Source organism: Portunus trituberculatus, chromosome 4, assembly GCF_017591435.1.
Source record: "Portunus trituberculatus isolate SZX2019 chromosome 4, ASM1759143v1, whole genome shotgun sequence".
Taxonomy (NCBI): domain Eukaryota; kingdom Metazoa; phylum Arthropoda; class Malacostraca; order Decapoda; family Portunidae; genus Portunus; species Portunus trituberculatus.
The window spans coordinates 7011282-7028117 of NC_059258.1; the positions used below are offsets into that span (position 1 = coordinate 7011282).

At 40.7% G+C, this 16836-nt stretch overlaps 1 protein-coding gene across 1 annotated transcript; it reads right to left on the reverse strand.

Moving 5' to 3' along the window:
• Nucleotides 1–1781: 1781 nt before the first annotated feature.
• On the reverse strand, nucleotides 1782–16641 carry LOC123512456 (ubiquitin-conjugating enzyme E2 L3). Its single transcript, XM_045268881.1, has 5 exons — nucleotides 16497–16641; nucleotides 14768–14863; nucleotides 11259–11387; nucleotides 7298–7355; nucleotides 1782–5928 (listed from the first exon to the last, which is right to left on the reverse strand). The coding sequence occupies exons 1-5, from the start codon at nucleotides 16521–16523 to the stop codon at nucleotides 5774–5776; spliced, it is 465 nt and encodes a 154-aa protein (XP_045124816.1). The 5' UTR covers nucleotides 16524–16641; the 3' UTR covers nucleotides 1782–5773.
• Nucleotides 16642–16836: the final 195 nt, after the last annotated feature.

Genomic DNA, 16836 nt, shown 5'->3' on the forward strand with positions numbered 1-16836 from the left:
AGGAAGTCTAAATTATACTAGGAAAACTTTGGAGTGTCTGAGAGGTAGTGATGTACCCATTCCATGTATTACGTAACTCAATTATGTGGGTTATGACAACCACCCCTCTCATTCCAAGCAGTGAGCGAGCCGATGGTATTACTCACAACCTACAATGCCGTGTAGTGTGGCAAATTGATGATAAGATATATTCTTAACCCTCCCTTGTTGTATAGACTGCCACAACAATGAAGTTATCAATCAATATGTCATCAGTAAAATGACTACCTATAGCTTCTTCCTCTTGTTTCATTATTTTATCTTATTTATTTATCTTTTTTTTTATTCCACATATATCGTGACATATCATTTAGTACCTTTATTTTGTCCATTTATCTATTGCTGCTTGACTAGTTGTTATCGTGGCCTATCTATCATTAACTACCTTTATTCTGTCTATTTATTTATCTATTGCTGCTTTACTGGTTGTTATCGTAGCCTATCTTATCATGAACTACCTTAAGCTATAGGGCATTACAGCTTCACATTATCTACTTTGTTTTTCAGGTCGGGCAAGGCAACAGAAGGGAGCTAATGATGATAGTAGTTGTGGAGCTACAAGACTCTTCTGAAATGCTTCGTTCTCTTATCAAAGTTATCAAGAGCATTTCAGTATCTCGCCTAAGTCATCAACCAACCAATCTCCTCTCTCTGGCACCATAAGACGCCACTAAAAAACCCTAACAACTTCCATTACAGCTTGTCAGTCATTAGAAGCATTAGAGATACTCTTGAAAACCCCCAACAACTTGCAGTCCAGCCTATTAAAACACCAATAGAATGATGAAAACACTTGAAAACTCTATTATATTTCCACTAGAGCCTCTTAAAGCATTATGAAAACCCTATTGACTTCCACTAGAGCCTCTTAAAGCATTACAAAAACTGTTGACTTCCACTAAAGCCTCTTAAAACATTACGAAAACCCTATTGACTTCCACTAGAGCCTCTTAAAGCATTACAAAAACTCTATTGACTTCCACTAGCCTCTTAAAGCATTATGAAAACCCTATTGACTTCCACTAAAGCCTCTTAAAGCATTATGAAAACCCTATTGACTTCCACTAGAGCCTCTTAAAGCATTATGAAAACTGTTGACTTCCACTAAAGCATTACTATTATGAAAACGTCCAACGGCTTCCACTAGAACCTTGAAAACACTAGTACCACCCACAAGTCTGTAAAACTCATATTAGAACCTTGAATACAGCCATTAAAATCACTAGTTACTACCATATTGTTCAGATTTCACTACTAAACTCATTAAAACATTCTTGAATATTTGTTACTCAGAATCATGAAAACACCCTTGAAAACCCAAATACCTTCTATCAATCTCTATTTAAATATCATGACTATATTATTTGCTACCCTAACAATACTTCAAATTGAGAAACATCCACTAACCCTTCCAGTACTGGGACACATTTTTACCTTGAGTTTTGGTTGTGATTAGATTTTATTGACTTTAGGAAGGTTCTATGGAGGTCATAAGATTAATGGCCAGTCTTCACCATTTAAATTCCCACGTAAGTTTCTGAAGCTGTATAAAATCACTAGATAGTCAGCAGAATGAATATGAAAACTCATTATGGTACTGAACAGTGGTTAAACTATTAAAATGTTACTAGAACCATGAAAACACCCTTGAAAACCCTATTAACTTTGAAGCTTGTCAATGGATGTGTGTGTGTGTGTGTGTGTGTGTGTGTAACAAGTAAAGGCTAATGCAAAGACACACACATTTATGCACCTCTAATTTCTCTTGCAACAGAAATACAACTGAGTAAGAACGACAATCATAATAATAATAATAATAATAATAATAATAATAATAATAATAATAATAATAATAATAATAATCACTTGGTTGGTTTAAGTAAAAATTGAAACAAATTGACAAACACTCTTGCTTCACAGGGTCTCACCAACCTCATACACTGGCTACACTGGCTCACACTGTTACCAATTAACCTTCACTGACATACCATAAACAAAAAGAAAAACATTGAAACTTCTCTCAAAAAGGTTACATATGGAAGGTACCTCTGGCCATACCTGTACTAATTAATCCCTGTGGATCACCTCACACACCTGCCTGTCACACAATTGAGGTTCTGTGCCCTGTTACCTGCTCTCTCTCTCTCTCCAAGTTGTGGAAAGTATTAGTCTTTTTTATGCTTTTTTTCTGTTATTGGTGTGAAATAATTGCTTACCTATCACAATAAATGCAATAACTTTCAATACATTTCTTTAAAGCAGTCAAGATACAAAACTATTCTTAAAACTTGCTAGAATCATGAAAACACCTTTGAAACACCCTGCATTACATTTCCACTACAACCAGTAAAGAGAAGTGGAGGAAGGAATGATTCTCAAACAATAAGAACCACAGAAACACTCTTGAAAACCCTTAATAACTTCTAATAATGTAAAAAAAATTACTCAATATACTAACAACTTCCTGGAAACACCCCTGAAAACCCTTAGTAACTTCCAATTAAACCCAAAATTTACTCAAAACATTATCAAACTCATAAAAAAAAAATTAAAAACCTTCAAATAACTTCCAATACCCGATCAACAAGTACCAAAAACACACACTCCTTATCAAACCCAACCAGAAACATGCAAACCCCCTTGAAACCTCAACCCCTCCAAACACCAGCACACAAGAGAGCAGAGCATTTCAAGACTACAGACCCTTGTGTTGTAGATCATTAATGTTTTGTGTTGGCAACAGTGACACAGACACCTTGACAACACTTCAGCAGGTAGCATGACAACTTCCTCTAGTTTGTGACGCAGGGAAGTGGGTGAGTGGTGAGTGGTGGTGAGTGATGGGGAGCAATGGTTAGCAAGAGGCGCAGGAGGACAGACAGAGGTACTATTAACAAGACCATGCTTACTGATGAGCGCATTCACAATTCTTACACATTCTACAAACGTTGCTATGTAAAATATTGAGTCCCTTGGTAGTAATGGTAGTGACGGTTGGGTGTTACGCCTCAACAGACAAGGGGGTGTTGAAAGCATCGCCAAATGTCTTCTCTACAAGTGTCTGGCTGTTTCTCCATCTCATTCTCAAAACAAAACAGTTACTTCATGACAGCTCTTTGCTTCTGTGTCTAGCTGTGTGTTGGTCTGCGGTTCTCAAGACCAGAGTGCTGCAGTGTGTTGTGGTCCACAGCTGTTGTCTGAAGTGTGGCTGTGTTGTGTTGTGTTGTGAGCCTTCCCTTACTTGGCTTGGGTCAGTGTCACCCTGCTACTGAGGCTGACAGGCTGACAGGGTGACAGCCAGACACGCACGGCCCTGCCACAGCTTCTCAGACTGACAGAACAAAAGGAAACAAAAGCTGGGCAGCACGTCAACACTTGAGGCCCGGCGGCGGCGGTGGCGGCGGCAATGGCAGCAGTGGAGCCGGCCGCCACAAACAAACACACAGTATAAGGCAAGTGTTTCATGTCAAGGTCCTGCCGTTCCTCCACCTTGCAGTGCCTTGGATAAATGTTAGGTATAAAAACTGCAGCCGTCCCGGTGTGTTGGCTGGGTGGCTGGCTGGCGGAGGACAATACTGATCACACCACACCACTCACACCCAACCCTCTCCCTGCACACCGCCCCACCCCGCCTCGCCTCACACCCACCCCCCCTGCCGCTGCCGCCGCCGCTGCCACTGCCGCTGCCACCCAAGCCCAATGAGGTTGCAAATCTTAGTGCGTCTCAACTTGAGACAGTTCCCGGCTGGCTCTCCAGCAGCGGCAGGGGCAGCAGGAGTGACAGACTGTGGGAGTGTTAAGTACAAAACAAGGACGGAGGGTGGCAATCCTCCTGCCTCCAGCCCCCACGCCAACACTGTGGGACGTGTCGGCCGCTCTGAGGCAAAGCTCGTACCACTGGGGGAGTGCAAGCGGCAGGACCCCCGGCCACTCCACGCTGGGCTGACACATGGTGAGGGTGGTGGTGAGGATGTTGGGGTGTGGGGAGTGGGGTGTCTCGACGCGGCCCGCCGGTGCTGGGCCAACAGACTTATAACATAGTCACAGCCAATTCATGCAATAATTGTTTGAGTTACGAGGGACCAATTTGACACAAGTGAGGGCGTGTGTTGCCCTGCGGCGTGACTCAGTGACGCCTGATATGTGGCCCTCTCAGCCAGACCAGACCAAACACCACAGTGCCGTGCCGCTTTATTGTCTTGCAGTGATGGGCAGGGGGCAAGGGTAGTGGGGGCAGCCCAGCAGGGAGTGAGGGCAGGGGGTGGGTGGGTGGGGTGGCCGGGAGTCACCGCCGCTGCACTACAACATCTGAATCTCATAATTAAATCACATGAACTTGGTTCCACATCATTTTACTTCAAAAATACCTGTAAAAGCAGCAAGACTTAGGAAGCTAATATATCTCAAAAATATCAGGGGCACTTGTCAGGCAGATCACCAGGCGGGGCTCTAGGGCACCGGAGCACTGGGGCACTGAGGGACTGGTAGTGGTGGCGGCGGTGGTGGTGGTGTGGTGGCTGTGGTGACCTATCATGATAACTCCAGGCATTACTGACCTACAGATGACCTAGTGCATCCCCCACAGGCACCACAACACAGCCCGGAGCAACACAATACAGCACTGCTTCCCTGCCTGGCGTGCTGGCTGCAAGGAGCCCTGTCCCTGCCACCACCAACACTCACACAAACAACAGTTCCTGACGAGTGCCTGGGGGGTGCCTGTAGAGTGCCTGTGGGTGCCTGGGGGCAGGGAACATTACAAACTACACAGCACACTCACGCACCACCCGATGACACTGCTGTGATAAATGTAGGGTCATCAGATCACACGATACAGGGGGAAGATGAGCAGGAAACAGCAGGATACAGCAGGGGGTGGCAGGGGGGACAGCAGGAGGACACCAGACAATACAAGAATAGGAGAATAGGATGCAAAACGGCCCAGTGGAAGACAGAGGCACGTTAACTGTAGCCGAAAGGAAACATCATATACGTAAAAATCAAACAAGACATAAATGAGTGGAAAAAATGTGGATTGTGGGCAGAAAGACAATTAGACATGTGGTGAGGTGAAATACAGGATTACAGCTTGAGTGGAAGACAGGATGTGGACTACGTAAGACACCGCAGGAAGGTACTGGTGGAGAGGTGGAGGAAAGGGAAGGGTTTATATGAAAGAGTGAAGATAAAACTTGGCTTAACTGAAGAATTGAAGAGATAAATAAAGGAACAGAAGAAATGAGAAATTAGTGAATAAAGGAATATTAGCAAAAAAGATGAACAGAAGATAGAAAACAAGACAAAAATTAATGAAAAAAACAAAGAAAGAAGAGGAAGAAGCAGGAAATATGTCAGTAAATGAAGAAAAACACAGAGAACACGAGAGGAAGAGGAAAAAGGAAAGAGAAATAAAACGACAAAGCAAAAAAGGAAAGTAAGGAGAGAGAAAGATTAAAAGAACAAAAGAAGGCAAAACAAATGAGGAAAAACAGACAGAAGAGAAAACAGTGAGACTAAGAGAAATAAAGAAATAAGACAAAGTGACAAATGAAAGGAAGGAAACAAAAAAAAAAAAAATAAAAACACTAAGAGGCAAACATGAAAGGAAAAACAGACAAAGCGACAGAGAGGGTGAGGGGAGCAGGGGGGGGACAAGGAGGGGTGGGGGACATGAGGGGAACCATCTGCCTGACAAATGCCACACAAGATCACAGGCTAACTCGACCAAGCCACGTTAGTCGGCCGGCCTCTTCTCGGAGTTCTTCTTGGTAAATTCTTCGGCATTTTTCATGAACTTCTTGCGGTCTTTAGTGTAGTCCTCGGCCAGGTCTGCACGCAAGGGGTGTTCTGGCTCAGGCTCGTTCACCAGGTTGATCAGTGCCTCAATCACTGCAATGGCAAACAATTGGCTGTGTTGTTGTTTTGTTGATTAACTATCGTGCTATTGACTTGAGAAACTAATCCATTTGCTAAGAAATCTGCCAACTAATCTAACACTATCAAACCCAACTCAACTTGACCTAACCCAACCCAATCACCTTATAAATAAATAATCTAAAAAAAAAAAAAAAAAAAAAAAAAAAAAAAAACCTCACCTTACCCAAACCAAACCTAACCTATTCAAATTCTATCCTAACCAAATCTTATCAAATCTAACCAAACAAAAAAATAAATAAATAAGTAAAATAAGATAGAATAAAATAAACCATAAAAATAAGAATAAATAAAAAAAAACTAAATGAAATAATATAATAAAGTAAAATAAAAATAAATACAAATAAATGAAATAAATAAACAAATAAATAAATAATCTAACTAACCCAACTTACCATTTCTCTGCTCCCCCCCCTTCCTCCAAAGCCCTAACCTGACCCCCAATAACACAATCTAACCTCACTAACCCACTCACCAGGACTTCTACTAACCTAACCTAACCTAATGTACAAAGGTCAGTAGTTGATCCAGTAAGGTTTTCAAGGAGCTAACCTGATCTAATCTAACCTAACCTTATACTTCCCCCAAAAAAACCTAATCTAACCTAACCTAATAAATAAATAAATAAAAATAAAGTAAATGTAAATAAATAAATAAATAAATAAATAAATAAATATATATAATAATAATAATAATAATAATAATAATAATAATAATAATAAGAAGAAGAAGAAGAAGAAGAGGAGGAGGAGGAGGAGGAGGAGGAGGAGGAGGAGGAGGAGGAGGAGGAGGAGGAGGAGGAGGAGGAGGAGGAGGAGGAGGAGAAGAAAAAAAAAAAAGTTAGGATTTCAGCTAACCTAACCTGATGTACAAAGGTTAATAGTTGATCCAGTAATGTTTTTAAGGAGTTTTACAATAACTAGGTTGTTTAAAAGAGTCCATTTTTCCTTACAATAACTAGAAACCTTACACCCACACACCATTTTGGCTTTCTTTCAGGTGTTTATAAATATTTCACTTTGTTGTTGTGAATTGTAAAGTGAAGGAATGAAGGAAAACACAAAACATATACTTTTTCACTAGTTCTGTTAAGTATCTATAAATATTTCAACCTCTGGTAAATTGTTTACTGAAAGGACCTAAGGAAATGTGAAAGAATTATGTAGCAAATAGCACGACAGGAAGTGATCATCATAACAACATCATCATCTAATACTACAACTACTATAACAACAACATCATCTACTACTACTACTACTACTACTACTACTACTACTACTACTACTACTACAACAACAACAACAACAACAACGTCAACACTTACCCTGGTCTGTTTTGGTGGCCGGTTTCCAGTTCTCAGCGCTAATAATCGGCAAACACACCTGCGGACAGAACAAGAGAACAGTCCCACATTGAACTCTCCAGCACTCTCTGTCTCCACTATGAGTAAACAAAATCAGGGAATAAACTTTGTCACTTTTCTATCACTAATTCTTTTCCTGATCAGTGTCTCTAATGTAAAAGCAAATAAAAACTTTTATTATTACAACAAAATTCACAATCTTTCATTCAATATTAGAAAAGGAAGATAGAGTAAAATATTTTCACCTTTTCTATTATCTGTTTTTTTTGTTTTCCTTGATCCGTGTCTCTAATATATAAAGAAACACACAAACTATAATTATCACCACTAAACAACACTGTCTTTCACTCAATACAAGACTAATATGATACAAACAAAACCATATATTCTTTTCTTTAATTTTTCCTGTCTTTGTTTTCCCTGATCCGTGTCTCTAATATATAAAGAAACACACAAACTATTACTTTCATCACTACACAACACAGTCTTTCACTCAATCCCAGACTAATAATACAAAAACAAAACTAGAGATGACATTTTTCATTCTTTTCTTGATTTCTCAGCTAATTATTTGTCCCCTTTATCTCTCCTACATAGAATAAACACCAACACTGTTACTACCACCACAACACAACAGTCTTTCACTCACTATCACAAAACAAGAGTAAACATTTTAACTTTTTCTATTATTCATGTTATTATTGTTTTCCCTGATCTGTGCCTCTAATACAAAGAGAAACACACACACTATTACTAGCATCACTAAACAACACTGTCTTTCACTCAATCCAAGACTAATAGCACAAAACAAAACCATACATTCTTTTCTTTATTTTTTCCTGCTTTTGTTGTTTTTTTTCCCTGATCCGTGCCTCTAATATATAAAGAAACACAAAATATATTACTATCATTACTAAACAACACTGTCTTTCACTCAATCCAAGACTAATAATACAAAACAAACCTTTAGAGTAAATATTTTCATTATTTTCTTTAGTTTTTCCTGTTATTTTTTTTCCTGATCAAGAAACACAACTTTAATTATCATCACTAAATTCACAATCTTTCATTCAATACAAGATTAAATAATGCAAAACAAAACTAACGAGATTAAATATTTTCATTCTTTTCTTTATCTCTAAGCTATCTTTTATCCCTGACCTCTCGTGGGGGTGGAGAATAGGAATTGAGAACGTGTGGGGGGAGCTGGGAACAACAATAACAACGCCAGCCACAACAGTAACAACAACAGTGACCGCAGCAATAGCACCACGAAGGAGGAGGAAGAAGGAAGAAGAAAGAGGAGTGAGATAAGAGGAAATACAGGAAAAAAAGGAAGGAGGAAGATGTAAACGCTAAATAACAACAAGTAACCCAACTGAAAATAATTCATATATATAAAAAAAAAAAAAAAAAAAAAAAAAATAGACGAAATGATAGAAGAGAAGAGGAGAGGAGAGGAGAGGAGAGAGAGAGAAGAAGAAGAAGAAGAAGAAGATGAAGAAGAAGAAAAGAACAATAACAACAACAAAAGAAAAAGAAAAAAAAAGCAAGAACAAGAACAAGAAAAAAAAAGAAAAGAAAAGAAGAAGGAAGAAAAAGGAAAAAGATAAAAAAGGAAAAGATAAGAAAAGGAGACAGACAGACAGACAGACAAAGAAGCCATAGCAAAACTGAACTAAAGGTTAAAAAAAGAAAGAAAAGAACAAGTCGGTACACACACACATACACACACCAATGAGCTCAGACACACAGACACAGACACTCCCCCCTCCCTCCCTCCCTCTCTCTCTCTCTCTCCCTAGCAACAAGACAATAATAATTCAATAAAGATAAGAACATTTTCTTTAAGATCTAAGAAACCAGAGAGAGAGAGAGAGAGAGAGAGAGAGAGAGAGAGAGAGAGAGAGAGAGAGAGAGAGAGAGAGAGAGAGAGAGAGAGAGAGAGAGAGAAATTAAAACATACAGAACACCCACAATACCCCTAAACATCTAAATACTTTACAACAAAAACACCCCAAAATACACCAAAACATATCTAAAACACACCAAAACACCCACAAAACACACCCAAACATCCCTCACCACCACCTATAACACTCCCAAACATACTGAACACCCACAAAACACACACACTGTCAAACATCCCTCACCACCACCTAAAACACTCCCAAACATACTGAGCCCCTGCAAAACACACAAACACTGCCAAACATCCCTCACCACCACCTAAAACACTCCCAAACATACTGAACCCCCACACTGCCAAATATACCTCAACACCACCTCACTCACCCCAAGCACACTAACAAACACACTTAAACACTGCCTAACATTGCTCAACACCATCTCATTCACCTCAAGCACACCAACAAACACATCAAACACACCAAATTACACTCAACACACCTCAGGACCCTTTGCAGGTCGGGGGTTCCACTCACACAATTTTTTTTAGATAGGGTGGAATCAAAAGCTTTTCATCTCGTCAACACCCCTCCTCTGCCTGACTGTCTTCAGCCTCTTTCTCACTGCTGGAATGTTGCATCTCTCTATTTTTACTGCTATTTTCATGCTAACTGCTCTTCTGATGTTGCTAACTGCATGCCTTCCCTCCTCCTGTGGCCTCACTGTAAAAGGCTTTCTTCCTCCTTTCACTTCTATTCTGTCCACCTCATTAATGCAAGAGTTAACCAGTGTTCTCAATCATTCATACCTTTCTCTGGTAAACTCTGGAACTCCCTGCCTGCTTCTGTATTTCCATCTTCCTATGACTTACTTCATTCAAGAGAGAGGTTTAAAGACATTTGTCCCTGACCTTTGGCTAATTCTATTGGTTCTGTAAGGAGACTGACAACTGAGAGGGCCTTTTTTTTTATCTTTTTGTTGCCCTTGTCCAGTCATCCCTTCTTACATTAAAAGAGAAAGGAGAGAGAGAGAGAGAGAGAGAGAGAGAGAGAGAGAGAGAGAGAGAGAGAGAGAGAGAGAGAGAGAGAGAGAGAGAGAGAGAGAGAGAGAGAGAACACGCCTCAACACCCCCTCAACTAACTCCAAACACACCTCAACACTCCCTCAAGTAACTCCAAACACACCCAAACACACCTGAACAACCCCTCTACTAACTCCAAACACACCCAAACACACCTCAAAACTCCCCTCTACTAACTCCAAACACACCTCAAAACCCCCTCTACTAACTCCAAACACACCCAAACACACCTCAACACCCCTCTACTAACTCCAAACACACCTCAACACCCCTCTACTAACTCCAAACACACCCAAACACACCTCAACACTCCCTCAACTAACTCCAAACACCCCTACTAACTCCAAACACACCCAAACACACCTCAACACCCCTTCTACTCCAAACTCCAAACACATCAACACCCCTCTACTAACTCCAAACACACCCAAACACACCTCAACACCCCTTCTACTAACTCCAAACACACTTCAAAACCCCCTCTACTAACTCCAAACACACTTCAACACTCCCTCTACTAACTCCAAACACACCTCAACACCCCTTCTACTAACTCCAAACCCCTCTACTAACTCCAAACACATCTCAACACCCTCTACTAACTACTAACTCCAAACACACTAACTCCAAACACACTTCAAAACCCCCTCTACTAACTCCAAACACATCTCAACACCCCCTCTACTAACTCCAAACACACTTCAAAACCCTCTCTACTAACTCCAAACACACCCAAACACACCTCAACACTCCCTCTACTAACTCCAAACACACCCAAACACACCTCAACACCCCCTCTACTAACTCCAAACACACCCAAACACACCTCAGCACCCCCTCTACTCACTCTAAACACACCTCAACACCCCCTCTACTAACTCCAAACACACCTCAACACCCCCTGACTCATCACAAACACCTCCAAACACCCACCTGGCCCTTCTCGTCCACATTGGGGTGGTATATCTTGGTCTTGAAGTTAATCTTGGGTGGTTTGAAGGGATACTCAGCAGGGAAGTTCACCTCAATCCGGAACGCTCCCTTGTTGTATGGTGGGTTCTCCTGCAGGGGGGGGGGGTAAGAGGAGGTGAGGTGAGGTGAGGTGAAGTGAGATTAAGTTAAAACAGTTCAGTTCAGTTTTGTTTCGTTTAGTTTTTATTGGATTGGGTTGCATTGGGTTCAGTAAAGGTTGGGTTGGGTTGGGTTAGGTTTGGGTTGAGTTGGGTTGGGTTGGGGTTTGGGTTTTGTGGCAGTAAAGAGCAAAGAAAGGGATTATTGGTTAGCTAGAATATATTAAGTTAATTTAGTTTAGTTGAAGTAAAGACAGGATAGATTAGGCCATGTCAGGTTCAGTGTAGTGGTGGTGGGATGCTACAAACACTAACTATTCTCTCATACAAAGACATGCAAAGCTGTGAAATTATTGAAACAAGAAAAAAAGGGTTAGTGCTGATAGGATTAACACTAAGGCTCTGGTTAGGTTAGGTTACTTTGTTCTTATTCTCTCATACAGAAAATATATGAAAAATGTAGAGGTATTATGGAGAGAAAAAAAAAAAACACTGAAAGAACCAACACTAAGGCTCTGGTTAGGTTAGGCTTGTTGATTCTTAATCTCTCGGACAAATAAATATATGAAAAATGTTGGAAAAAAAAATAAATAAAAAAAAAAGAAAAGAAAAAAGGAAGCACTGAAAGAAGCAACACTAAGGCTCTGGTTAGGTTAGGTTATTCTTATTCTCTTATACAAATCAATATATGATAATTGCTGAGGAATTATGAAAAAAAGGAGCACTGGAAAGAACCATCACTAAGGCTATGGTTAGGTTAGCTAACGGTGACTACAGAAGTGAGCATAGCAGTGACATCCATACAGTGTTGCCCATTACTTCATGTACACACCACACCTTACTTGATGACCCAGCCTTTCTATTCTTACCTTCAGCTACAACCACATGTCACTCCCTGCCACCACCACCACCACTACCCCCACCACCACCCTGACACACCTCCACACTTCAGGCAGTGGCATAGTGGATAAGGTGGTGAGTGTGGGACTGGGCAGACATCCATGTGTAGGTTCAAATCCCACCAGGTACCGCCTTAAAACATCATTTGTGGAGTGGTTTAAAGTTACCTACATGTCACCATGATACCCAGGTTCTAGGTGGTTACACCAGAGATATACTTGGGTGGTGATATGAGCCCTAATATGGGAACACTATAAATAAAATTGCCTGCACCATTAATAGGCAGAAGTAAACTTACAGGCACTATAAGCCATAATAAAACAAATAAATAGTAAAAAAAAAAATACACCAGTTTACCCATTCAGAACTGGGACACATTTTTTACCATGACTTTTAGGTACGATTGGGCGATTTTATTGACATTAGAAAGTGTCTATGGAGGTCAGGAGACTAATGGCCAGTCTTCACTATTCCAATCCCCACATGAGTTTCTGAAGTTTCTGAATCACCAAATAGTAAGCAGAATAAATATGGAAACATGTCATGGTGCTCAAGGGGTTAATACAATATAGAGTTCATTTCTTTCACTATTTCAATGCTTCATACTGTTTTCATCATCAAAAACCACTGACACTTCATTTTCTCAACTGCTAACATCACATAAAGCTAATTTTTCTTAACTATTTCAATGCTGTGTGTGCCTCGACTGAGATTTCATATGTCCTGCACCACCTCCACCGCCATCACCACCACCACTCACCTGCACACTGGACCTATGCCAACACACCACAGTTAATAATACATAAACCTTATTTATTTACTATTTCAATGCTGTATATTGTATTTCCCTCACCAAAAACACACATCAATCTACAGTTAACATATAGACCTATTTCTATTTACTATTTTAATGTTGTTATGTTGTGTTTCCTTCATCAAAACACATTAATATATCACAGTTAATATATAAACCTTTTTTTTATATAATTTCAATGACTACAGTGTTTATCCTACCAAACACACATCAATAAACAGTTAGCATATTAAACCTCATTTGTTAACTATTTCAATGTTGTATACTGTATTTCCCTCAACAAAACACTTAACTATACCAAAATTAACACATAACCTAATTTTTTTTTAACTCAATGACATTTACTGTATTTCCCTCACCAAAAACATACATCAATATACCACAGTTAATATATAAAGCTCATTGTTTTAACTATTTCAAAGACTGCATACTGTATTTCCCTCACCAAAACACATCAGTACATGCAAGTTAACATATAAACCTACTTTATTTTTAACTTTCACTGAGTGTATCCTGTGCTTTCCTAACCAAAAAACCAGTGACATTTAAACATTCATCCTACCACACTTCTAAGCCACACCAAACATTGCTAACCACTTCCTTCACATCCTCTCTCCATCCTGCACCACTTCCAACCACACCAAAGCTAACCTAACCAACCCTTCCTCTCCACACAGCTAACCACCACAGTGACAGATTAGGAGACAGCAGTGAGGTGATGCAGTGACTTAACCTAACCTACCCTTCCCTCAACACAGCTAACCACAACAGTGACATTAAGAGGCAGCAGTGAAGTGGCATAGTAACTTAACCTAACCTAACCTCAACACAGCTAACCCCAACAGTGACATTAAGAGGCAGCAGTGAAGTGGCATAGTAACTTAACCTAACCTAACCTCAACACAGCTAACCCCAACAGTGACATTAAGAGGCAGCAGTGAAGTGGCATAGTAACTTAACCTAACCTAACCTCAACACAGCTAACCCCAACAGTGACAGATTAAGAGGCAGCAGTGAAGTGGCATAGTAACTTAACCTAACCTAACCTCAACATAGCTAACCCCAACAGTGACAGATTAAGAGGCAGCAGTGAAGTGGTATAGTAACTTAACCTAACCTAACCTCAACACAGCTAACCACCACAGTGACAGATTAAGAGCCAGCAGTGAGATGGTGCAGACTTAATCTAACCTAACCATTCCTTTAAGACAGCTAACCATAACAGTGATAGATTAACCCTTCAATACCAGAACATATTTATACCTTGAGATTTATGTACGATTACACCATTTTATTGATATTACAAGGGGCGCATGGAGGACGGAAGGTTAATGGCCAGTCTTCACTATTTTAACCCCAACATAAGTATCTGAAGCTGTATAAAATGACCAAATAGTAAGCAGAATGAATATGAAAATGCGTCATAGTATTGAAGGGGTTAAGAGGAAGCAGTGAGGTGGCACAGAGCTAACCTAACCTAACCTTTCCATTACCCTCATGACACAACTAACCACCAATGACAGGTAAGAGGGGGGGATGGCAGTGAGGTAGTAGGGTGAGTAAGGGGTGAGTCGAGGGGGTTCAGGAGTGAGTCAGGGTGGGTCCAGGGGTGAGTCAGGGGTTCATGGGTGAGTGAGGGGGTCAGGGGGGCTACTCACCGGTACAATGAGTCCCTGCCAGGTGAGTATGTTGCTTTCATCCACCTGTATGTCCCGAAACGACTTGATGCCAGACCTTCGGATGTCAGCCAGCTCCTGTTGAGGGGGGGAGAGAATGGGGTGAGTGGTATAGGGTGACAAGTGAGAGAGAGAGAGAGAGAGAGAGAGAGAGAGAGAGAGAGAGAGAGAGAGAGAGAGAGAGAGAGAGAGAGAGAGAGAGAGAGAATAAACAAACATGACACCAAAACAATATTACAATGAAACGAGAAATAAAAACAAAATAAAAACAATAAACACAAGAGAGAGAGAGAGAGAGAGAGAGAGAGAGAGAGAGAGAGAGAGAGAGAGAGAGAGAGAGAGAGAGAGAGAGAGACCAGCTACCAGTGTAAAAAATAAGTGTATGCCTATATAAATTTATCACAAGGCCTAAGGAATGTAGGAAAAAATAAATAGGAAGTACTTAAGAAAAAAGAAAGTGTGTGTGTGTGTGTGTGTGTGTGTGTGTGTGTGTGTGTGTGTGTGTGTGTGTGTGATTCACTGTGATTCACTGTTTGATCTGCTGCAGTCTCTGGCGAGACAGCCAGACGTTACCCTACGGAACGAGCTCAGAGCTCATTATTTCCGATCTTGGGATAGGCCTGAGACCAGGCACACACCACACACCGGGACAACAAGGTCACAACTCCTCGATTTACATCCCGTACCTACTCACTGCTAGGTGAACACCACCTACACGTCAAATGAGACACACCCAAATATCTCCACCCGGCCGGGGAATCGAACCCCGGTCCTCTGGCTTGTGAAGCCAGCGCTCTAACCACTGAGCTACTGGACCGTGTGTGTGTGTGTGTGTGTGTGTGTGTAAGAAATCAACAGTGAAATGAATGTCTCTTTTGTGTTGCCTTATAGATCGTTAGTAAAAAAAAAAAAAAAAAAAAAAAAAAAAAATATATTGATATGATATTTTGACGGTGAAGAAAGAAATGAAATTGTATCCTCGCTGGTGTCAACTCTCTAGTCTGAAAATTATGACGTTATCAAGAAAAATAACACACACGACTGTATTCAACCTAACCAACAGAATATTGACTTAAACCTGCCCTAAGCTAACCCATAAGACATACATACATACATACACACACACATTATACCAAACCAAACCAGCCTAACCTAACCTAATCTGACCCTAGTATAAGATAACCACCACCACCACTACCTCACACACACATCTTCACTGTTACAGGAAAATTTTGTCTTTTAACAGTGGCACAGCTCTCCAGCCGCCATTACTGTCACTCCCAGAGCCAGTGACGGGAAGTACACAGGTCGACCCTCCACGTGTCCACAATTCACTATATTTATTCCCATCAACTCCACAAGGGGAGGGAGGGGGAGGTGTCACATTTCCCCTTAAAACCCCCATTAATTCCACCTCCTCTCCCCTTTCCCTTACTCTCACCCACTCCCACAGCTCCCCTCTCCCCTCACACCCCTCGCGACACACTGAAAATTAGGAAATACAGAGAAATAAGCAAAATTTTAACCCAGCCACAGAAGCCAAACAGATACACCCCCTCAGTTTTTCGTAGTTTTTGGCAAAATTTCACCTCGTTCTGTGCTCCCCCGGTGATCCAAATAAAAGTTAATGGTTAATCTTCATGTCCATTGCTTGTCAGGGGTGTGGAAGGGGTAAAAGCAAGGGAAAATTGCAAAATACTATGGTACTTACTTTCTGTAATCTCCTTGTAGCGGCCATTGTTGTCTGCTAAAAGAGGAGGAGACGCGCTAAATTCAAAATGGATCTTTATCCTTGCTATCTTATCTCTCTGGGTTTATACGTCCGTGTGGTTTGAAGCTATTTATTTCAGTGGTTATTGTTCCATGGTAAAGCCTTTGTGGGTATTTTATTAATTGGTGGAACGTGTAAGCGCTAACCAAAGCAAAAACAGTTGTACAAATAACAGGATGTTTTTTTTTCTTCTCTTATCTATCTTGGCTCATACGTATTTCCATTTTTTTTATTATTCAAGTGGTTTGCCAAGCCCGTTAATATTACTAAGGGCTCTGGG